This window comes from Carassius gibelio, chromosome B10 (assembly GCF_023724105.1).
Source record: "Carassius gibelio isolate Cgi1373 ecotype wild population from Czech Republic chromosome B10, carGib1.2-hapl.c, whole genome shotgun sequence".
Classification (NCBI taxonomy): domain Eukaryota; kingdom Metazoa; phylum Chordata; class Actinopteri; order Cypriniformes; family Cyprinidae; genus Carassius; species Carassius gibelio.
In genome coordinates, this window is record NC_068405.1 from 25,424,500 (window position 1) to 25,450,251 (window position 25,752).

The window sequence follows — 25,752 nt, forward strand, 5'->3', positions numbered from 1 at the left end:
TACCCTCGATTTAAATAATGGTTCGTTCTTTTTTTGCTAATGAATCGCTTGAAATTAATGATCAAAGTCACTATATTGTTTACGAAATATCCTTATTTCCATTCCGAGGTTAACTGCTTTTCACGTCGAACAACCCTACACAAACCCACGGACATATTCATCAAAACAATAATCAGACAACCTCGATTATGTAAAGATTATGGATATTATGTGGACTTTGGTAAGACCTCACCTTGCTCGTCTCTGAAGTGGAGTTTATTTTCCCGCCCAAAAATGCAGAAAAGAACGTGTGCGATCTCTGAGGTAAAAATGAAATGATTGTTTCAGGCTCCAGATATAGAATTTTCAAATATAGATTTATAAGTATCATTAAAATCGATTTAAAGCTATATTCATATTACGTGTGTGAGTTTTATACATTAAAAAAAATACCAGTATTTTGTGTAAATAATTCATATACAATTGTAATTATTAATGTAACGTAGTGATAAAAAAAAAAAGTTAAAACTCCTCCTCAGAAAATTACACATTTTACACCACTGTGATTTAAAACAAAACTTTTTATTTTTATTATTTTATTTTCAAATCATTTGATACATCACACACAAAACTAGAGGGTGGTTGAATAGATGCAGGATTTTGTAAAAATGTGTACTTTTAATAAAAGTCTCTCCTGTTAAACCTGACGACTATTACAAAACGCACGAGAGCATGTTTCCTTTCAATCATATCCGAATCAAGAAGAAGAAAAAAAAAAAAAAAACAGCATCCAAGGGGAAGTTACCAACCATAGATTGGTAACTAAAAACATTTTGAGTAAGTGCCTCTTCGGACAGTTGATGAACTGAATAAGAAATTAAAATCATGTATTACACGCCGCTGATGACCACAAGAATACACATCAGAAGTGTTTATTTCAGATGTCTGTTGGACATTTCCATGGCAGGACGAGTCAACATTATTCATTGGCAGTAAATATAAAGACTGAACTCCTGGTGCGAAGAGAAAAAAAACATCAAGAAGAAAACGTCCTTCATTGTCATCAATGGAGCTTCTCTAGTTTGGTCTGAAGGGATTTAAAGTTGCGTATAATGTCCTGCAGAGCCGCGTTTGGACTCAAGGACTGCAGCTCCACCAGATATCCACAGATGTTATCCAGACAGGCGTTAGTGAACCTCCGCCTGCAATCAACCAAAGAGTGAGTGATGAAAAATATGACAGATTGATAAATAATCTTTCCATTGATGTATGGTTTGTTAGGATAGAGCAATATTTGAAAATCTGGAATCTGAGGGTGCAAAGAAACCTAATTATTGAGAAAATCATCTTTAAAGTTGTTCAAATGAAGTTCTTAGCAATGCATATTACTAATCAAAAATGCTATATTGACTAAATATGGTACCTGTCGTAGGTGGGCACTCGGCTGGGGTCATTCACGTATCCGGACAGGAGCACATGGATGCACTCCACCAGGTGAAGCGGTTTCTTAAAGCGCTGCCAACACGGGTCCTGGGCGAAACACCGAGAAATTATTCATATTATTATTATTTACATTTAAAGATTTTGGGTTCGTTTACTCCTGACACGGTTTACACTTCAGAATGAAGAAAAGTGACACTTTTTAAGATGCCATGTCAAGTTATACGACAAACACTTCAACTTTTAGATACAATAATAATTATTAAAATATTTTTTTTATGTAAATAGATAAAGAAATTTAGAAAAATAAAGTACAGGAATAAAGACAACCACTGTTAAGCCAGTGTAATGAAATTTTGCATAATTATAAAACATAAGTAAAGAAGTATATAACCACTGTTAATCTGAAAAGGATTATGGACTACTAAAAAATAAAAAAATAAATATAAAATAAGAAATTTAATGTAAATGTAATACAATTGTAACGTAAATGTAATAATAAAAAAATAAGTAAATATAAAATTTAGAAAAATAAATAAAAATATAATTACTGTTTTGTTATCCTTTTGATTACTAAAAAATATATATATAAATATCAAATGTATTATTTTAGACATCATGTAGTCGCACAGAGTGAAGATTTAGTCGCAAATGCCATGATTTACGAGATAAGATGCAGAAAGTTAAGATATTCAGCCTGTAGGCTCGTAGATTAAAATAAAAGCTCCTAATTTAAACATTGCAATAGTTTTCCACTAAATTTCTCGCACCCGTGTCTTGAAGAGCTGGTCGTACACCTCCAGCAGTCGTGGAAGCTGAACTCCGATCTCCTGCATGGTGAAGGTGACGAACCCCACGTCCCAGCTCAACCGGCACACTTCCTGCTCCAGAAACTTGACCAGGAAGTCTGAACGACACACCACAAACAGCACGGGATCAGATGAGGGGTTACATTCACGCTTTTATCCAAAAGAGGAACAAAAGCAGTTAGTTGAGGATCAAAGCGAGAGAGAACCAGCTCTACCTAACGGGAAGTATCGAGGCGTTCCCGCGTATAACTTCCCCAGAGACACGATCTTGAGGCTCAGGGCTCTCATGCGGTCCGCCGAGCTCATGGCCACACTGTCGTTCAGCTCTGAAACACAACAGCAGCGTCACACACACACGAGCCAGCGCACAGGAACAGGAAGTCGAGAGCCAGAGCGCTCACCCTTCTCAATGATCTCCTGCCACAGCGAGTGCACCAGGATGGGGTCCGAGTGTCCCGCGCAGTGGATGATGGCCAGCTTACACTCCGACAGACGGAAGTGATCCGCAAACTCACCGTACAGCTACAGAGAGACCAACACGTGTTCATGAAACAGGGCGGTGAAAACTAGTCGAACTTTGCATTTAAATATCATTTCAGAGGCGAAAATAGCTTTTGGGTTCACAAGCTAAATATTACTAATGCATGTTTATTAGAGCAATAAAATAACACCAATATCTGTGAAATGCTGCATTAATGTTTATAAACCAAATTTGTGACCATGGACCAGGTCTTAAGCCTCAATTCATTGTGTGAGTCAAAATTATAAATATTTCTTTTATGCCAAAAATCATGAGGATATTAAGTAAAGATCATGTTCCATGAAGATATTTAGTGAATTTCCTACTGTAAATATATCAAAACGTAATGTTTGATTAGTAATATGCATTGCTAAGAGCTTCATCTGAACAACTTTAAAGATGATTTTCTCAATATTTAGATTGCTTTGCTCCCTCAGATTCCAGATTTATAATATTGTCCTCCAAACAAACCACACATCGAGCGATGTTCAGCTTTCAAATGATGTATTAATGTACATTTTTAAAATATGCCCCTTAATGCTTGTTTTTGTGTTCCATGGTCACATATTTAATTAAGCTGCTTAAACAATTATAAACAATACACCATCATGTATGCTTGATACACAAGAATGAAAGCCAATCACAAAGAGTACTTTTTCCATTTAAAAACATGATGCAGTGGGATGGGAATGTTGCATGTTTTTTAAAAAGTTGAACTTGCATTCATTTTAAAGCGGTGTAACGGTGATAGACGACCTCTTTTAGAAGATGTGCAAAATATGTGTTGTGTGTAAATGCCTTGGTTTCATTTCTCTGAACTATATCTTCTATGGATTGATGAATAAACATTTAGTGGGTTTAACTGGACTGGCTAACAAAAGCATTAGAAAGCAATGACACTTACATCGTCATTGCATTTCATGCACCACTTTATACGGCTGCCTGAAGCGCACCTAAAACTCAAATGCAACGTTTTTGCATCTGAACATGGAATTTAAATTTAAATTTGATGAATATTCAAAATGCTTTTTTTTTTGGACAGCCCTATTATAAAACAGCAGATCAGGAAGTGCATGCAACTGAAACGTCTGCATTTACCTTGGTGATGTCCATGAGCTCGGAGTCGAGTTGTGTAATAGCTCCCTGCACTGAGGGATGCTGGGAATACTGTCTGCGGAGCGTCTCCTGGATCTGCACCTGAATCCGCACCACCTGAAGGATCACAGCAAACTACCTTCAGAATAAACCTGACATCGTGACATGGACTAGTGCACACACACACACGCGTCCAAACGTTTGGGGTCAGTGATGTTTTTGAATGAAGTCTCTTCTGTTCATCAAGGCTGCATTTATTTGATCAAAAATACTGAAAAATACAGTAATCTCGCAAAATGTTTTTAGAATATGAAATTATGGTTTGTATTGTAATATCCTTAAAAATATAATTTATTTCTGTGATGCAAAGATAAATTTCCATAATGACTCCAGTATAAATGATCTTGAGAAATCATTCTAATATGATTTATTTATTATCAGTGTCGAAACTGTTGTGACACTTAATATTTTTTTGGAAGCTGTGACACTTTTCCAGGATTCTTTGATGAATAAAAAGTGTTTTATTTAAAAAAATAAATTATTTCTAACAATATACAGTAGTACAGTCAATTTTTTATGCTTTATTTTTTGGAAATTAAACTAAAACTTTTATTCAGTGAGGATGTGTTAAATTGATAACAAGTGACAGAAAAGATTTATATTTTGAACGAATGCTGTTTTTTAAACTTTTTAAGCATCAAAGAATCCTGAATAAAAGTATCGCCGCTTCCAAAAAAAATATTTGCCAACACAACATTGATAACTCTAATAATAAATCTTCATATTAAAATTATTTCTCAAGATCATGTGACACTTTACACTGGAGTCATGATGATGGAAATTCAGCTTTGCATCACAGAAATAAATGATATTTTAAAGGATATTAAAATAGAAACCATTATTTCATATTCTAATAACATTATGCAAGATTACTGTATTTTTGATCAAATAAATGCCGCCTTGATGAGCAGAAGAGAGTTGAATCTCACTGAGTGCAGGTCATCCGCACCTCCATCTTTTCCTCCAGTTCATGCAGGAACTCTCCGTCGGCTCCCAGTGAAGAGACGCAGGACGAGCTCTTGGCCGAGAGGATGGCTCTGGAGATGTACTCCAGACGCTGCTTGAGAGAGATCTCCGTGCTGCACGCACACAAACACAAACACATGTTCACCAGATCCGAGCAGATCTCACTTACAGGCTTCCATCAGTGTAAAGCAGCGCTCATTTAAACATCTAAACCAGGACTTCTACTGCGTTCTACCAACATTCCGTTTTCACTTTTCTGGATTCCATTTTTTCATGTTTGAAGTTTTCTGGACTCTTTTGTAACTGTTAAATTAAATGTTTATGTCTAACATACGTTTCATGATTTGAATTAATAATTGAACATCAGTTTATTAAAAAGCATGCGATTATTCCTTTATTTTTCAACAGTAGTAGCAGTATTAATGGCCCTTGAGAGATTCTGAACCAATCAGATGTGAGTGGGCGGGGCTAACCAGCATCATACCTGTGCATGTCGGCCAGCCGCGCCAGAACGTGTGCCGCTTTCCCAAAGCTTCGGTTCTTCTCGTAGTATCTCCACAGAAGGTCCATGTTACGCACTTTACTCTGGTCCTGCTTGATCATGTGCATCAGATGATCCTCGAGGTAGGGCGAGTTCACCTGAGCAGAGGAACACCCTGAACACTGAGAGCAGTGTGTGTGTGTGTGTGTGTGTGTGTGTGAGATCTCTCGTACCTCCAGGAGTGTGTCTGTGAGGTCGGCCTGGATCAGCCAGTTATAGAGAGCGATGTGGAAGAGCTCGTCCTGAGATCTCTGAGCGAGACCCAGCATCTGCTCAAACTGAGAGGAGAATAAACCAGTAAACCAAAACTACACTTCTGACTAAACATCTCAATAGAGGAAAACTATAACCTTCAACCAACATTAGAAGTGCAGTCTTAGCAACTCAACCAAAAACTACAATTCAAAAGTAGAAAAATGACATTGACATTAAAAAATAAAAAGAAATAAAAAATAAATTATAAGTAAATAACATACCAATGAAAATATAAATATTACAGGAAAACTTTAGAAACTAACCTAAAAAGACTTAATTAAATTAAAAATTAATAATTTTAATAAATAGACATGAAATAAATAATTGAAAAGACTGAAATGAATATAAGTTAAAGATTAAAGGAATTAGAAATATAAAAACTTATAAAATATATGAATATTAAAGGAAAAACAAACATTCGAAATATTGCCTTGGAAACTAAATGAAAGACAAAAATATGCTGAATTACTAAAATGACTGAAACTGAAAAATTTTTAAATCAATATTTAATATAATTGAAATAAAATATATATATATAAAAAATATATATAACCAATGTAGATGTAAGAGGAAACACTTGAAAACAATTTAAATTGATTAAAAAAAAAAATTCAATATCCTTACCAAGTTAATAACAAAATAATACAAATATAAATATTACAGGAAAAAACATTATAAGTGTTGACTCTGAAACTAACCCAAAAAATAATACATTTTAAAAAATTAAGTTTAACGTATTAAAATGACTTACACTAAAATAAATAAATGAATTACAACCTAAACCACAAGTACTAAAATTATTAAAAACGTAATTTTTAATATAACAAAACTAACCAAAATTAAATACATTTAATATGAAGTACTAAAAAGACAAACTAAAATAAAAAAAAATAAAAAAATTATATATATATATATATATATATATATATATATATATATATATATATATATATATATATATATATATATATATATATATATATATATATATATATATATATATATATATATATATATATATAAATAAATAAAATAAAAAAAAAGAATGTGAAAATCAGAAGTGCTGGCAACTAACTGAAATTAATTTGAACTATCAAAATATTAAAGGTAATTAGAAATATCAAACATAAAATGACAAGAACATTACTAAAACGAATTGATATGATTAGGAAGCACAATAAACGACAGCATCTAACAGGTTCAGCTCCAGCGTGTGTTTCGGGACTCACGTGAGCCGCAGCGTCCTCATTGCTCAGCATGTTGGGGTCAGAGGTCATGACGGGGGGTCCGGGCTGTTTAGGGACGCTGGGAGACTGAGGGGCCGCTTTGCTCTGGTTCACCAGCTCCTGCATGGTGTCCGTGATGCATTTAAAACACGAGAGTCTAGACAGAAACAAGAGTTACAGATCCACCTCAGGAGTGTGTGTGTGTGTGTGCGTGTGTGTGTGTGTGTGTGCTGACCGCTCCTGGAACGCCTGCTGGCCGCTCGAGTCCTCCTCCGGCTCTCCGTTCCTGTAGAAGTGCAGTCCCAGCTTCTGAGGGTCTTTCTTATCAGCGGCGGTGAGACACAGCTCCATCACTCCCTCGTAGAAACGCACTGCACCAGGACACAGTGAGATCAGCTGGTTATATCATGATGGGAGCAGGGGAATGGTTCAGTTCTAGTGTGCTCTCACCCTGTCTGTACTGTGAGCAGACGAGAGGCAGGTCTGTGTGGTGACTGATCTGCTGATAGAGACGCAGAGACTCCTTCAGCGTGCGCTCCTTCTCAAGCTTGTTCTGGATCTGTCTGGAGCTCTGCAGCAGCTCATTGGCCTGTCAGGAGGAAGAGAGCTCTGACAACTTCCTGTTTATAAAACCTGCTACTATAACTCTGGATGGGTGCACAACTAAACTGGGTCCTGAAGGTGTCGTTAAATAAAGAAATATTCAAATATGTTACAAAGTTACATGGTCAGGAAATAGTTAAGAAAATAAAATTAAACAAATAAAATTCACAAAAAAAAATAAAATAAAATTAATCAAAATAAATAGAAATAAAAGCAACTGAAAAATAGCTACAATAAAAAAAATAATAATATATATATATATATATATATATATATATATATATATATATATATATATATATATATAAATAAAAACAATAACTACAAAATAAATACAAAGAATAAAAAATAGCCTAGCTTTATAAATAATATTGAACATAAAACTCACAAAACAAAAATATTAACAAATTAATACATATAAAAACAATAAATAAGAAATAGCTACACTAAAAAAATAAAATCAATAAATAGAAAATATACACAAAGACACAAAATAAATACAAACGTTAAGAAAAAAAGAACAATAAAATAAATAAGAAAAACCTAAATAACTAAAAAATTAACTAAAACAACTGAAATAAGTAAAATCTAAAACAACTAAATTAAAAACCCAACAAAATTTATGAAAAAAGAAAATAACTGATTTAAATAACAATAATAATAATAACAACAACAACAACAACAACAGGACCAGTTTTTTTTTTTTTTATAAAAGTATCCAAATGTAAAAACAAATTAAACAAAATTAAAAATACTGAAATGTAAAAAAAGATATGAGGTGAATAAAACTAAACTAAAATTTAGAAATAAGCCAAATAAAAAAAAATTATTCAAATAGCTAAACGTTATTAAAAATAACAACTAAAAACAAACACACACAAAAAACTAAAAACAACTGAAATCAGTCAAGAATGTAAATTAAAAACTGAATGACAAGCAGTGCTTCTCTCGTGTTGTGTCTCCATCTGTGTGTGTGTGTGTGTACCTTGGAGCAGATGCTGTCGTCGCTGCTGTACAGCAGAGGGCAGATGTCTCTCAGGTGAGCGCTCACGCTGTCTACAGACGCACTGTCTCTGATGTACACGTTAATGAGAGCCGTGATGAGAGCGCCGCTCAGCTCCCGTCCAGAAACAACCACATCCTTAAAACTCACAGCCTTCATCTGATCCTGAAACTCCTGACGGAGGAAGAAAACCAGAGAAGAAGAAGTCTGAGCCTCAACAGTCTGACACCCAGTCAATAAACCTATTCGCTAGGGATTTAACCACATCGGAATCTCACGATATGAAGTCCACGAAACGATATTTATAGTGATATTAAAATAAAAATTGTAAAGTTAAATTATTCTAATACACTAACCTAAGTTAGTGAATTGACTCGTACCTGAACTTTAAAGGAGACTCAACCCTTATTTTATTTCTGATAGACAGTCTTAGTATAAATTACACTCACGCTCATGTTTTAATAAGCCAAACAAAACAGAACATAATAATAATAACTAGGGTAATAAAGTAGGGAAATTACAATAGTTATTTTCTAATTTCTACACTTAAGGAGATATTGTGAATTTGGACTGCACTTTTATATTTATTATTGCACTTTTATTTTGAAGCAAACAACATTAGAGCTTTTATTTTATTTTTAAGTTTTTTTTATTTACTAATTTACAAATATGAAGTCAATAAATGTTTTTTTACTTTAAATATTTTTAACACTTTTAATAAGATATTTAATACAAATTATATGTTCAATAAATATAAATGTTTTTTTTTACTATTTATTTAGTATTTGTTTTATTTACAAATTTTCCGTCATGTTTATTTATTATGCACTTTTATATTTATTATTACGCTTTTATTTTGAAGCAAACGACATGAGAGCTTTTATTTTTATTATTATTATTTTTTTAAAGTTTTTTTCATTTACTAAATTTCAAATATGAAGTTATTAATTTAAAAGTTTTTATTTTAAATATTTGTAACACTTTTAATAATATATTTAATACAAATTATATTTGTTCAATAAATATAAATATGTTTTTGTTTTACTATTTATTTAGTATTTGTTTTATTTACAATTTTTTTGCCATGTTTATTTATTATGCACTTTTATATTTATTATTACGCTTTTATTTTGAAGCAAACGACATGAAAGCTTTTATTTTTATTTAATTTTTTACGTTTTTTTCATTTACTAAATTTCAAATATGAAGTTATTTAAAAAAAGTTTTTAAATATTTGTACCACTTTTAATAAGATATTTAATACAAATTATATTTGTTCAATAAATATAAATATGTTTTTTTTACTATTTATTTAGTATTTGTTTTATTTACAAATTTTCCGTCATGTTTATTATGCACTTTTATATTTATTATTACGCTTTTATTTTGAAGGAAACAACATTAGAGCTTTTATTTTGAAGGAAAACTCCAGCTTCAGTGAAAACAGGTTTACAAAAAAAAACACTTTAAAAACACGCAAAAAAAAAAAAGGCATTAAAAAAAGGAATTAATCCATAAAGTGCTTTTCGAGACAGTTTTGCTAGGTTGATATCGTTAGATCCCTACTGTTCACATTGAGAAAGCACGAGGGGTAACAGAGAGTGAGGGCTCGTACTTTGGGCATCTCTGAGATGATGAGGCTGAACTGATGATCACACAGAAGCTTCCAGAGCGCCAGCGTCTGATACGAGCGATGAACCAACTGCTGCATGGCCTGAAGAGACGCTTTCTCGTATACTTGAGCCTCGGCTGAGGAACGAACCGGAGGAGATGGTGAACATCTGAGCGCTCACACACACACAGACACACAGAAACAGAGAGAGACTCACTGTGGTACTTCCTCTGGAGCTCCTGATGCATCTGCTGAGAGCTGGAGCCATCGGGACGCATGAATCCCAGAAGCCTTTGCTGCAGGTTCGCTGGCGAGCTGAAACTAAGCAGGTCAAGTGAGTTACAGACATGCATAGTTATGGTCATGTATTTTCTTTTAAAGTAATAAAGCAGTTGTTCATAAAATTAAGGAACCCAAAAATCATCAATAATAAAGTAATTCACATTTTTTTATTTTTTTTTAATAATTCAAAGAATTGTCACTAAATATATGTAAAAATTTGAACAATTATAATTTTATACAATATTAATATAATTTTTATTTTACATTTTATTCGATAAAAAAAAAAACTAAAAACTAAGACAAAAGTTCAAACATACATGACTGAAATTTTGTAAATAAGCAAATACTAAATAAATAGTAAAAATATATATTTATAGAAAATCAATTATAAAATATTTTTTATAAAGTATATAAACATTTTATTAAATGTAACAAACTAAATAATAAATGACAGAAAATTTGTAAATAAAACAAGTACTAAATAAATATTTATATTTATAGAACGAATATAATTTGTATTAAATATCTTATTAAAAGTGTTAGAACATTTTTAAATAAAAAAAATTAAAAGTTGATACATACATGATTGAAAATTAGTGAAGAAACAAATCAAATACTAAATAGACATAAATAGTAAAAATATATACCGGTACATTTATAGAAAATAAATTATTATAAAATATTTTCTACAAAGTATATAAACTTTTTAAAAATGTAGCAAACTAAATAAATAAATATGACTTAAAATTAGTAAATAAAACAAATACTAAATAAATAGTTGAGAAAAATACATATTTATATTTATTGATGGAATATAAATTGTATTAAATATCTTATTAAAAGTGTTAAAAATATTTAAAATAATAAAAAAGAATAATTAACGTTATATCTGAAACTTTGTAAATTAAAAAAAAAGTAAAAAAAAAAAAAATCTAATACAAAATTAAAAATAAAATAAGCTAAATAAATAAAAACGAAAGAAATAACTATGTTTGATTTATTTAAATGAATACTAGATCTGCTGTTGAGGTCAAGTGAGTGAGAAAAGGACACTGACCTGCTCGCTCCGAGAGAAGACGGACTGAACTGGGAGTTTTTGTCCAGGAACTCCTTCAAACCCTGAAGCTCCATCAAGACCAGCTCCAGATCAGAGGAACTGGCCGTACTCTCCAACTAAACCACACAACATCATCAGGGAAAGAACTAGACAGAACACTGCTGAAGGGATTTCAGGGATGTGGAGAATAAACCAAAAGCTTGACTGGCATTACACACTTTCTAAATGGCTTAAAAAGTAAAAAGTTTATTAACACATCAACTACAAAAGGCAGGTATAAGTAAAAATAAATAGTTGTGAAAAAATACACAAGTCATGATAAATTAATAAAATAAACTAATAGAAAAATCTTTCCGAGACAGGCTATAAAAACAGCAGTTAAAGCTAATTAAAATATAAGATTGACGAAACAAATTACAAAATAAAAAAATAAGACAAGTAAAAAAATAAAAAGGTTACAAAAATGTAAAATTGCTGCAAAAACCTGTCATTACTCAAAAAAAAAAAAAAAAAAAAAACGAATAATGCTTACAACATTTTCCATAAAGAAAAAAAAATCTGCCATTACTAAAAATAAATAATGGATTACTGTAAAATGTTCCAAGATCTACAACTACTCCCAAAACAAAACTTTTTTTAAATGCTTCAAAATCTGTGCTTGCTAAAAATAAACAAATAAAATAGCTAAAGCATTATTGTAAGAATGCTAAAAAATCTGTAATTATTCACAACAAAAAAAAAAAAAAAAAAAAAAAAAAGCAGCATTTCGGTAAAAATGCCCCAAAATCGATCTTTACTCATAATAAACAAAAAAAAAAAGAAAAAAAGAATAACGCTCAAAACAGTAATCAAAATCTGTCATTAGTCAAAAAAAAAAAATTGTTTTAAACATTTTTCATAAGAAAAAAAATCTGCCATTACTAAAATTAAACAAATAAATAGTCAAAATAATACATTACTGTCAAATTGCTCCAAGATCTCACAAAACAATATATATATATATATATATATATATATATATATATATATATATATATATATAAATACAAAATCGGTGGTTACTAAAAATAAACAAAATAAAATAACTAAAGCATTGTAAAAATGCTCCGAAATCTGCAATTACTCACAATAAACTAAATACATGACAACAAAAAACATGATTTTTTTGTAAAAATCCCCCAAAATTGGTCATTACTCAAAAACAAATAAATCAAGCACAAGTGATTTTCATAAAATCGGTCATTACTCACGATAGCCACGGTCTGAGCCCCTTTGGTCAGGGTGGTCTCCATCGAAAGACTCCCATCCCAGATGTTCCTGTTTTAAAGCATCAACATTAAAAACACAAGAGCAAAGAATCAGCACGTTTTTATTCTGAATCAATGGTTTGCTCAAGTTTGACCGTAACGCTGACTGACCCCAGTATACGTGTGAAGTAGATACAGATGCCGTTGTGTTTCCCAGAGAAGATGACCTCGGGTCCAGACGACACGGCTGTGATGGGCGCGCCGCTCGGCATCATGGGAGTCGCTGGGATGTAAGGCGTCGACACGGTCGGCGGGAACATGCCTAATGAGTCCAGAGCAAATGTTCATTTTCAGGTGATCTACTGCTTTAAGATCCACAGATTATATTAACCCATCGCTGGGTTATACCTGGAGCTGGTGTGGCAAGGAAACTGGGGTTTGGTAGGGGGCTGCCGACAGACATTGGGGATCCTACAATCACAGCAGATGACAGATTAGACATTAGACGACACGGACACATGAGCTAGTAAGTGATTGGACATGTTTAATGGTGAAAACATGAGATGTTAGTCACCTGGGACGGGGGAACTGAAGAGCGGACCCACGTTACTGGGAGCAGACAGGGATGATGGGAAACGAATCTGAGCGTCTCCACCGTACCTACATAATAACAGACATAAGGCTGTGCAACACACTCACAATATTTGATCAACCGTATAAAAGAAGCATCATGATTCGTGAAATGAATATTGCAGTGGTTTAAGATATTCAATGAACTGATCAAATGTGTTGCAGCGGATCGAAATTGTTCAAATTAAATAAAAACAAAGACTGAAAAAAAAAGAGTCACATTGGCGTGTGAATTTTTTTTCTATTTTTTTTATTAAGTTCAGAAATCATGTGAAAAAAAGCAAAATAAAACAAAAAGGTTTAAATAAAATAAATGAAAAAAAAAAACAAAGATTTTTGTAAAAATTATTTAATAAAAAAAAAATAATTTAGGAGATATTCCAAATGTTAAAATAAAAACAAAAGATGAAAAGCTTTTTTTTTTTTTTTTGGTAAAAATGTCAAAATCTGTCATTACAAAAAAAAAAAAAAAAAAAAAAAAAAAAAAAAAAAATTAATATATACATTAAACACACATACAAAAAAAAAATTCACTCAATCCATGACAAATCCTACTATTTTACTGGTATTCAGAAAAAAACATTCAATAAAAAAAAATGAAATTTCAAATTTCAAGTTTCACTAGAGTCAAACAGTTCAAATTGTCCGTTAAGCTTAATTCATTCAGTATTTTACATAAACGATATGCATGTTAATCATATCTCTGTTTGTTGTTATAATAGTGAAAATAATACAGAAAAAAATAGTAAACATATTCTTTGTATTGACTTGAAAAACACAGTAGAAATTATAAATTTAACTTTTTTTTTTTTATATTTGATTCTTTACACATACTGAAATAATTCAGCTACAATGGCTGTTAAAAATGAATTGAACAAAAAAAATTGAAAAGCAACCACAACACTGATCAAAAAGCCTGGGGTCGAAGAGTGATATAAGCTGATATCTGACCTGAAGAAGGCTCGTGTGGCCCACACAGAAACCTCTCGATCACACGCTGCTGAGGAACAGGCCAAGATCAGCGCCGAGGCACACGCCTGCCCCTCCTGCACACATCAAAACATCTACAGTGATTACATCTCACTTTCTCCTATTGATATTTCTCAGGATTCCGTTTTAAACGGTTAAACCAACTTTCATTCATCAAAAAGCATGAAAAGCATGCAATTATAAACAAATTATGTCGCTACGAAATGTTTTGTTTTCTCACATTATCAAATTTTGTTTATGCATTCGAATGCATAAAAACAACTATTCTTAAAATAGTCTTATGAAATGTTGTTGTTGTTTTTTCTCTCTCTCAGAAATTCTGTGTTATGCATTTAATTTTGTTATGGATGTCAAATGAAGGCATGAAACATTGATTTCATTAAATCTTTTAATTATTGAAAATTATGCTGTTAACTGTCACTCACATTTTTTTACATAGACTTGAAAGTGCATGATACAAACCTACATTTTTATAATTCATGACTGAAAACATTTTGTAACATGATTTTGATGTACCATTTTCATGGTAATGCAATGTCTGATTTTAAAATGGGTTTTAAAGGATGAATTTTGAGATTTTAAGTTTTCAAGTAATATATAATTTCCGATGATTTCTAAAGTGTGATACAGAAAAAGGCAACAGACTTTTTTTTTTTGACAAAAGGTCAAAACTTCTGTTATGATGTAGGTTTCTGAGGTGCACTCTTGTCATAAATTAATATATTACTTATCCTACATAATTTTTTTTTACCAAAACGATTGGTAAAATATCTATTTAGATAGTCTCTAAAGTCTTAGACCTTTCCAACGATATATAGTTTGTCATGATTAGATTAAGATTTAATTGGAATATAGTGAAGTAAAGGAGGGGCCAGGTGGCAGTTAACAGGTTAAACTTTTTTTTTTGGCAAACAAAGGGAATTTACTAATAAAATAAAACATGGAAATGTTGTGTGATTATTCCTTAAAACTAAGTTTTAATAAGTTTAGCACTAGTAATAATAAACTACATACATTCTGCTGAACAATAGTAATATATTTCAGGCACAATGTCTTCAAGTTAAACCGAACTCTTATTTTGAAGGGTTGCATTGATGAATACCTTTAAACTGCTGTATTCGACACTATAGTTCACTCAATGTTTTTTTTCTAGTGTTTGCTTACTATAGTGAATGAACTGAGATAATGTGAGAAATGTTGACTGTATCGGTTTCTGTCTCTCACCCCGTGCAGCTTGAAGAAGCTCTCGATGTCCTCGCTCTCTCCTCCGGCGCTGCTCACCAGCAGGTGGCGCAGCTGATCCACCGGACGCAGCTTGTGGAAGATGTGACTCCCCTGAAGACAGGAAACACACCGTGAGAGAGGAACGGCACGGAGAACATCACACCGAGAGGATCGGTCATACCTGAGCGGACAGGAGAACGAACTTCTGCGGCGGGACGCTGTGCTGCTGAACCACGAGAGGAGAGTCAGTCACCGGAACCAGGTCTTTATTGAGAGGAGAGAGGATTCTGGGAGATCTGGTTTCTTCGATTGGACACAGAGCCCACGAGTGACCGTCCACATTCACCGTCATCTGGAGGAAGAGACAGGAACACGGATGTCAAGGTGCTGTCGCCGTTAACTAAAGAAGCCTGTTTCAGCCACAGGATAGAAAATGAAAAAAAAAAAAAAAATACAACAAAAAAAATTCTACTTTTTATTGGAGATATAAATTAAGAGTTTTTCTCGCAATTCTGCTTTTAGTTTCCATTTTGACATTTATTGACACTTTTAATGCTTAAATTGAATCTTAGTAATCAAAAACTTATGTCTTATTAATGAAACTTACAAAATAAAGCAATTTATTAAAATCTGAGCAAAATTAAAATTTTTGTGCACTGTGAATTTTTTTTAACCAAAATTCAATTTTAATGGTTAAATTAAAATTGTAATACACACAATTTCAATAAAGTCAAAAAAAAAGAAGAAAAAAAAGAAATAAGCATGTCTACTTAATTTAAATGATATAAATAAATTATCTTATTTTTTATAATAAAAATTATCAAATTAATTAAAATAATGAAACAAAATTCAGCAAAAACATTGAAATTGAAAAAATAATTTTATATATATATATATATATATATATTAGGGGTGTAACGGTTCACAAAATTCACGGTTCGGTTCGATACGATACACTGATGTCACGGTTCGGTTCGGTTCGGTTCGATACGTTTTAGATACAGCAAAATGTAAAAACATCTCAACTTTTCAGAATGCCGCAAGCGCACCGCGGGTCATGTGACAAGAACCAACCAATCAGCTTCATCCTTTCCCGTAACAAGGTTGAGAGCTCAGCCAAGATGAAGGAACAGCTGATCATAGTTGTATATGGATTGCAATTTTGAAATAAATTTAGTAGCAGAGCTACTGCAAGCGATTTTTAGAGCTGCAAATCCATTTATCCTTCGCTGAAATTTCCGCGTCTCATGGAGAGAGCACGTCATTGTTGCTTAGCAAAGACAGACGCCTCATGAGCGCTTCTGCCCGAGCGCTGTGGAAAGGAGGAGAAAGACGTGCTTAGCGTTTTCCATGCGTTTTTAGGAGCGATATGTGAACGGCCCCTAAGGCGCTCGCTCACTCAGCACGCGCTGAAGGCTCGTTGCAAAATGTCTAATGCATTTAACAGACCAGAAATAGAAGATCCTCCAATAACCAACAGGTCTGGTGTTTGGGTTGGATTCCCTGTAAGCTATAGTGTCTAAATGCTGCAGGGATAGTTTGCTGCGTGCATGTTTCTCCTTTTTTTCGTCTTTTCCCAGATAGTACTGACGCATATATCCCAGATATTCCCGCTGGTGTTTGTTTTTTTTTGTATTCCCGCTGGTGTACCCTGTCATGTTGCAGATGCGACATACCGTTGTTTTTTTATCCACCACTCTCTTGCCATCACCATTATAGCTTAAAGGGAATCCAAAGTGCACCCAAACACCAGACCTGTTGGTTATTGGGGGATCTTCTCATTTCTAGTCTGTTAAACGCATTGGCTATTTTGCAACGAGCCTTCAGCGCGTACTGAGTGAGCGAGCGCCTGCTGAGTAGCCTAACATAAACATATAAGATGGTGTTTTTTTCTTCTTCGGGAGTGTCAGGGGCGTTGCCTGTTACGTTGTTTGGGTTATTGGGCTACCTTGTTGAACGCATATCATTATATTTCTTTCTCTCTCTTTTTTTTTTTTTTTTTCCAAATATAATTAATTACTCCAACGAACCGTTCGGTATACATAATGCGTACCGCGTACCGAACCGAAAGCGTCGTACCGAACGGTTCAATACGAATACGCGTATCGTTACACCCCTAATATATATATATATATATATATATATATATAAAAACTTTACTCCAGAAATAATTTTGTCTTCAGCATTGATATTTAAATTTTTCTGGCAATCAAATAAAAGCATAAAAAGTATATTTTAGTTAATTAAACAAACCCTTTAATTTCCTCGCAAGCAAAGTGCTGCATAACAGATGTTTACTCTTAAAAAAAAAAAAAAAACATTAATATTGCTTTAAAAAATACAATTATTACAAAATTACAATTAAAATTTTCATTAGTACTATTAGTATTATTATTATTACTACTACAATGAGACAATCGACTGTACCATAGTAATATATTTGTCATAATTTCAAGTAAAAAAAACAAAAACAAAAAAACTTATTTTTGAAGACCCTGAAATGAAATGAAATGTAAAATCCTCATAAAGTGACTCTCCGAGCAGTTCTGGAGATTTATTCAACATTCCCTGTTATAGAGTTCGATAAACTGATTATATCTCACAACTCTGACTTTTCTTCTCAGAACTGTGAGGATACAAAAAAAAAAAGTGGGAACTAAGATTTTTATTTTATTCCATGGTGGTTTGCTAATAAGTTTCCAAAAAAAACAATCGCCAAACAAATGAAGAAGCAACCAGACAGACAGGAAGAGGAAATAACATCTGACCTGAGCTTCCATGAGGGGCTTTTTAAAGGGAAAGGAGTCGTGGTTGATGCACCAGAGAACGTCGCTGTCTTCAGCCTCAGACGCAGCCATCAGCAGAACTCCTTTACTGTAGAGAGCCTTGTGAACTTTAGCAGGTTTCTGGAGGGTGGAGGACACAGAGAATCCGGGCGGCAGACGCACATGCACCAGCGTCAGGATGCTGGGACGGGACGCCATGTGTTTGGTGTTTGGAGGAGCAAAAGGGATGGTGCTGAAGTACAGACGCACACCTGCACAGAAACCCAATTTAAGATGATGTTGTCATTGGTGTCTGAATATAGAGATATACTTTCTATGCATGTTTTTATGCAGCTCATAGTATTGTTTATGAAAAGTGACAAGCAGCAGGTAGCGTTCAGTCCATTATAAAATACAAAGAGTATATCTGGCTTTTATAGAATCAAAATCCATTTGAGATCACAATGAGAAGTTATTACTATCACCGATGATGGTTTAAACTTTTTTTTTTAATCATAAACATTACTACATTTTGAAATATACCTCTAATTATATATTCTTCTAAGCATTATGGATAGTTTGTACTTCTGATGAAGAACCAAAAGTTACTTATCTAAATGTAATGCTGTAGGGTTGTAACGATTCACTCAACTCATCATTTTTTTGTTTTAACACGATGAAATAGTAGACCAAATTATGAATTAAATGCATTCATTTTGTTGGTTTTGATTGCTTCTATTGTCATAATTTGTAAGTTGCTTTGGATAAAACCAAATATAAATATAATGTCAATGTAAATAATAAAAAATTGAAATTTAAAACAAATCATATATCAAATAAATAACATAAAAATTAAATCTCTTCATATAAAGAGATTTAATGCTCTTCATATTAAATGAGAGGCAACCACTGCATTCTAATCATGTTCCAAACAAAGATGCTGCATACATGAAACATGAGCAGTTTTTAATCAAAATTAGATTGTATCATTTCAAAATTATGAAGCAAAAAGAGAAGAACACTGCAGGAGGTGGAGCTTAGAGCACTTCCTCGGTTACCGGGGTAAACAAAACACTTAAGAACACTGCAGCAGGTGGAGCTTAGAGCACTTCCTCGGTTACCGCTGTAAACAAAACACTTAAGAACACTGCAGCAGGGGGAGCTTAAAGCGTTTCCTCGGTTACCGCTGTAAACAAAGCATTTAAGAACACTGCAGCAGGGGGAGCTTAAAGCGTTTCCTCGGTTACCGCTGTAAACAAAGCATTTAAGAACACTGCAGCAGGAGGAGCTTAAAGCGTTTCCTCGGTTACCGCTGTAAACAAAGCACTTAAGAACACTGCAGCAGGGGGAGCTTAAAGCGTTTCCTCGGTTACCGCTGTAAACAAAGCACTTAAGAACACTGCAGCAGGTGGAGCTTAGAGCACTTCCTCGGTTACCGCTGTAAACAAAGCACTTAAGAACACTGCAGCAGGGGGAGCTTAAAGCATTTCCTCGGTTACCGCTGTAAACAAAGCACTTAAGAACACTGCTGCAGGGGGAGCTTAAAGCGTTTCCTCGGTTACCGCTGTAAACAAAGCATTTAAGAACACTGCAGCAGGAGGAGCTTAAAGCGTTTCCTCGGTTACCGCTGTAAACAAAGCACTTAAGAACACTGCAGCAGGGGGAGCTTAAAGCGTTTCCTCGGTTACCGCTGTAAACAAAGCACTTAAGAACACTGCAGCAGGGGGAGCTTAAAGCGTTTCCTCGGTTACCGCTGTAAACAAAGCACTTAAGAACACTGAAGCAGGGGGAGCTTAGAGCACTTCCTCGGTTACCGCTGTAAACAAAGCAGCGCTGCACTTATGAACTTTAATATGCATTATACAGATACAAGATGAAAAGAATAAATACCATCAGACAGTATGTTCCTCTCAGACACATCCAAATAAACTCTTTACCCAGACTGAATCACAATTTGTTTAGCATCTCAACCGATTTGAATTGTCACGTATTTGAATTGATTTTCAACTTGCTCATGATCAATCATAACATCCCTACAGAAGGCGATTAATCGTTTCACCCTCAGTGTGTAAAAGCCTTTAGAGAATATACAGACCCAAGATGCATTAAAGTCTCCATTTCTAAATCATACCAGCATGAGTGATGGCCAACAGCTGACAGTCCGACGACTCGGAGCGGTCAATTACAGCGATCTGAACGATGGGTTTGAACACGGAGCGGTCGATCGTCCTGAAAAACAGCCAAAGACATGCATTTGAGATGAAACATGCATTACACAAGAAAACTTAACATGAAAAGCAGGATTGCACAATATAATGGTGACCATATCTGTGACCATTTGTACTGCAGTGAATTTACTGGTTGAGTTTAAAACCTAGGACTAGTTCACACAAGAGTTTTTTTCTTTTATAATTTCAAATATTTAATGAACTGTTCGATTGACAGCATTTATTCCAAAGATGAGGATATCTTTTTTTTTTATTGTAAGAAATTCATGAAACTTTCCATGCTTGTTAAGAATCATCTGACATGTTTCCAACAAGTTTCATAAAGTTTTGTGTTTTCGTTTATTTTTGTATACTTAAGAAAAACTAGGTGCGCACAATATATGGGTGACCATATCAAAAACTAACATTAGTATTTTTTTACGATTTTGAAATTAAATATGATACACTTATTTTTAACACCTTTATTATAATAATAAGATAATGTTGGTAAAAACATCAATATAAAACATTTTAAGAAAAACCAGGAGTGCACAATGTTAATCGCTGATATTTAGCATTTATTAAAGATAATGATACATTTTTGTAAGTTGTTAATATATAATAAATAATATTAGTTTTATGGTTTAACAACAATATTTTAGTGACTATTTCGGCACTGACTAATATAAACATTTTCTAATTCATTTTAAATTTAAGCTAAAGATAAATGTTATTTTATTAATAATAACACCAGTAAATTTATTTTGTACAACAAATGTGTATAATATTAATACAATGTAGTTTTTAAAACTAATTTCTCATGCCTAAAGATAATTATTTTTATATAATAAAAAATAATACTATTATTATTAATAATAATAATTTAATTTATATGAATAATAAAAATAAAAAATAATAATAATAATAAAAAAATCAATAATAAAAAAAAAATAAAAAAACATGCATCCCTTTGAGAAAAATAATTCAAAATGTACTGTTTTGATTTTAATATCATAATGGTTAATCAGCTATCCATTTATCATCCAAACTCTATTTTCTATAATCTCTACCTGGCGATGTTTCCAGCCGCTGAGACGATGGAGCTCTGAGACATGGCTGCGACTCGACTCATGCCCTGCCCATCAGCGCCGAGATCATACACCTGACACACATCAAAACCACATTAAAACATTGATCAAAAATCACAAACACCAGTCTCCGGTTCACGGTCAAGACACCCACCTGCAGGACGCCCTTCTCAGAACGAGTGTATAAAATGTTCCTTGAATTATCAACAGCAATTTGGACAACGGGATCTGAAACAAACCACAAGATTTAAAGTGAAACATTCAGTTTGGCTTACAAAATAGAGTTGTGCAATTTATATCGTCTGCGATAATATCGTAATTATTGCACGATTTGACATTGAGTATTTTTGCAAAAACAGAGTGCATGCATTAAAGCCTAGACTATTGCAAGTATTTAGAGTGCGTTCTTTCATTGCATGATCGACTCTATTAAAATGCATTGAGAATGATCACATTATTCAAGACTTCATCTAGTGAATCAATTTCACACAGAGTGAAGTGTTTTCCTCCAAAAAGAAGCATGATTACAAATGCAATGTTGATATTTTACAACAGTTCAGTTAACAAGAAATTAATTTTAAGAGACTTAGACATCATAAAGCCTGTTTTTGTGATATTTCGACAACAAAAATAAATCCAAAACAAAATCCACAGCACTATTGTGCATCTCTGAGCAACATTAGTGATTCGTTTCTGAATGAATCACCTGTTTAAATGATTTGGTTCAATCACAATGACTCACTTATTAACAGTGACTTGCTGCCACCTACTGGCCGTTTTAATTTCACATTCAAAATATCATTTTTTCTATAAATAATTAATTTCAAATATCAAAGCTTCATGTTTAATACATCAAAACATTATTTATGCCTCCGTAACTGCAGGTTAAAACATTCATGTCCTGCACTGAACAGTGTGTAAATGCGTCTTTCTCACCGTCCTCGGAGAAGCTGAACTGCAGCAGTGAAGGGATGAGGAAGGACAGACTGCTCTTGGAGTGATTGATCTTCCTGCAGCGCTGACTGAACCAGCCGGCTTCAGCCTGATACGCCATCTCATACAGACAGCCGTCTTTCCCCGCCATGAAGATCCGGCCCGCATCCGTGGAGGTGATGGCCAGCAGGTATGTGTTATCGGTGGGGATGGAGTAGAGAGGATCTGGCAACAGCTGCATGGCTCCTGACATGCTGTCATTGAGACCTGCGGCACACAAACACACACTGAGACTGAGACTCAATCAAACATGTGCAGACGCTGATTAAATCACATGACTCTCACCTGTGTGTGCTTTCGGGAAGCTCAAGCCCAGGATCACGACGTCCACCGGGGTGGCCAACACTAACAGGAAGTGGATGTGAGGCTGAAAAATACCTGGAACAAACAATAGTGGTTGGTTGAGGTACACTCACAACTAGTAATAAAATACGTGAACGATTCTTGTTGAAACTATTTGAGAATAGAAATATTCTCTAGTTTTTTGAGAATCAGTCACATTTAGTTAGTTTGCCGTTTCTTTTTTTATTGCATATGTCACACTTAAAAGATTCAGATCATTAAACTAATTTTATGATTACACACAGATAATGCAAGAAAATACAAAATGCAGTTTTTAAATACTGATTTCATTAATTAAGTGTCTAAATGCATTTGCATTTATTCAGGTTATCTTTGTGTAATACTAAAATGTGTTTGAGGATCTGAATCGTTCAAGTGTGACGTGCATATATATATATATATATATATATATATATGCATTTGTAGTGCATTTTTTTAGCTTATGTTTACTCTCATGCATTTTTCATCTTATTTTTCACATGCAAACTTTTGTGAAAAATATCTGTAACAACTCCGACTACTCATGTCAATAAAATATTTGGAATATAAAAACATAATCAGTGATAAAACATCAAATTATAAAAACTGAACATCTCAAGAGCAAAATCTTGCGATGCATGACACATGTTTTTGGCTAATGACTGATAAAACATCAGAAAAATCAATCCATAACATTCTCAGCTTCTTCTGAGGGTGAGCACTAAATAGTGCACAACAGAAAACCCAACTAACCAGGCTTAGGTTTGACCAGTCCAACTGAGAGAATAGTTTCACTGAGCCCGTCAAAATACGCCACATCGCTCCTGAAGACACAAACAAGACAAATAAACAACAATGCTCATTTACAATTCTGCTGGAAACATGCATTTGATTTAAAGTTCACACATTTTCTCTCTTCATGAGATCATTTACATGCACAGACTGCTCTATGACATGTTACTTAAAAAGCATAACAAGTGTCCTTTAATGACACCCAATGTGTCGATACTCACCCGTCCTCATAATTCCACATAAAAATGTCGTTATCGATGGTGAGCCACGCTCTGGAGATTTCTGGGAAAACTCCCATCATGCAATTGCACTGCATATCTAGTATAAAGGCAATTAAGGCACTGCAAACAACTCAGTGGATTAATTCTACAAGTGTGCAAGGTTTATCTTGTGCATCTGTATGGTAGGATACGACCGAACTGCTCCACGAGCTCCGGAGGAAGAGGAACCCTGCGGATGGCGCTGAGCTCCGGGAGACTCGGCACGCTGATCAGCCCCGGGCCCTGCAGGGGGTAATCCATGTCCGACATCCCCGAGAGCGAAGGCATGTCTGCCAAACAACAGACACAAGCACATGAACGTGTTTTATGCTCAACAAGCATGTCTCAAGAACGGCCAGACTGGATCTCTTACTGTGTGACGGGACATTGAGGAGCTCTGAGAGGTCCGGGAAACAGCGGTCCTCCTGCAGATGCCTGTCAATCAAGCGGCTGGAGCTTTCCAGAGCCTCCTGAAGAGCTGCGGCTGGACTGCAGGAGCCCAGACTGGACGGCATGATCACTGGACACGACAAACCACCTGGACAAAAATATATATATTATTTATTTATAACAAATGTACTTATTTATAATATAACTTATGCATACACACACACACAGACATATATATATATATATATATATATATATATATATATATACATACACATATATATATATATATATATATATATATATATATATATATATATATATATATATATATATATATATATATATATAAACATTTACGTGTATACATTTTATTTTATTTTATAAATTGTAATATAATTAGATTGTATTATACATTTCTACACACACACATACACACAAATTATACTAATACTTACTAAGACGTTTATACTTCTACTAATACACACATTAACACGGTTTCGACACTTTTAAGATAAAAATTAATCACAAATGTAATCACAAAATACTTTAAATCTATAAAAATATTTATGTATACTTTCGCAAAGCTAAGGCTGGAGTTCAGAGTACGGTAATAATAAATAACGTTAGTTGTTTCATTACGAAATATGAATTATTTATACAGCTAAATAGCTCACCTGTGACTGTAGTAAGTACATTTAGTTATAAAATAGAAACTAGCAGCTTTAATTCACCCGATTTGAAAATAAACACGATGTGGAGTTAAATATAATTTAAATAAACCAGAGATGTTGAGTAGCTTTAGCCGCACAGCTAACGTTTATTCAAAACACAGAGCGCCACAAAGACATCAGATGTTCACTAACGAGCTTTATTTAGCTTTGATTGAACAGCAATTAAAACGAACTCACCTCTGACAGAAAATTATATTCATAAAATATCAGCTGAAAGCGGGTTTGAGGACTTCAGTGACTCCCGCCAAGCGCGTGTAACTGCAGCGGAGACTTGAGCGGAAAGCGCACCGGAAACACGCGCACATTTCAAAATAAAAGTCACATTTTTTTTCCTCTGTTGCAGAGCCCAACTGAAGTGAGCTTAACGACAAAAAAAATAATTGATATATTAAGCTAGTGTGTAGTCTCAGTCTAAGCCTACATTGAGAGTATCTGTACAAACTTATATCACCCTACCCATACAGAAAACCTTCTGCATTTAAAAAAATAGAGAGAGAGAGAGAGAGAGAGATTTAATTGATTTCTTTCTCAAAGAGAGAGAGAGAGAGAGAGAGAGAGAGATTTAATTGATTTCTTTCTCAAAATGATTGGACTGCTCTAAAATATGAGACTCCAATGTTTTAGAAATTTAGGACACATAATAGAACATGTTTATATGATAAC

The 25,752-nt window shown here is 33.6% G+C and overlaps 1 protein-coding gene across 2 annotated transcripts; it reads right to left on the minus strand.

The window, feature by feature from the left end:
- Window positions 1–540: 540 nt before the first annotated feature.
- Window positions 541–25,423, minus strand: nup155 (nucleoporin 155). 2 transcript variants are annotated; one of them, XM_052566769.1, is made up of 34 exons: window positions 25,267–25,423; window positions 24,339–24,503; window positions 24,118–24,255; window positions 23,927–24,023; window positions 23,667–23,737; window positions 22,878–22,970; window positions 22,536–22,799; window positions 21,754–21,827; window positions 21,582–21,673; window positions 20,436–20,533; window positions 18,308–18,576; window positions 15,721–15,891; window positions 15,540–15,650; window positions 14,277–14,371; window positions 13,270–13,355; window positions 13,104–13,166; window positions 12,867–13,017; window positions 12,699–12,765; window positions 11,449–11,564; window positions 10,327–10,430; window positions 10,113–10,246; window positions 8,480–8,671; window positions 7,342–7,480; window positions 7,127–7,262; window positions 6,895–7,048; window positions 5,584–5,688; window positions 5,354–5,508; window positions 4,853–4,982; window positions 3,847–3,960; window positions 2,630–2,750; window positions 2,444–2,554; window positions 2,190–2,326; window positions 1,403–1,509; window positions 541–1,181 (listed from the first exon to the last, which is right to left on the minus strand). In XM_052566769.1, the coding sequence occupies exons 2-34, from the start codon at window positions 24,478–24,480 to the stop codon at window positions 1,043–1,045; spliced, it is 4,176 nt and encodes a 1,391-aa protein (XP_052422729.1). In that variant the 5' UTR covers window positions 24,481–24,503; window positions 25,267–25,423; the 3' UTR covers window positions 541–1,042. The 2 variants fall into 2 exon arrangements, with proteins under 2 accessions (XP_052422729.1, XP_052422730.1); XM_052566770.1 differs by having other exon boundaries at window positions 24,339–24,485; window positions 25,267–25,412.
- Window positions 25,424–25,752: the final 329 nt, after the last annotated feature.

Excerpts from the sequence above, each read along its gene's own strand:
- nup155 (XM_052566769.1), bottom strand. The coding sequence starts at position 24,480 with ATGCCGTCCAGTCTGGGCTCCTGCAGTCCAGCCGCAGCTCTTCAGGAG. Across the intron at positions 4,983-5,353 it reads CGGCTGGCCGACATGCACAG|CACGGAGATCTCTCTCAAGC; the intron begins GTATGATGCTGG and ends GTGTGCGTGCAG. Across the intron at positions 1,510-2,189 it reads ACCAGCTCTTCAAGACACGG|GACCCGTGTTGGCAGCGCTT; the intron begins GTGCGAGAAATT and ends TGTTTCGCCCAG.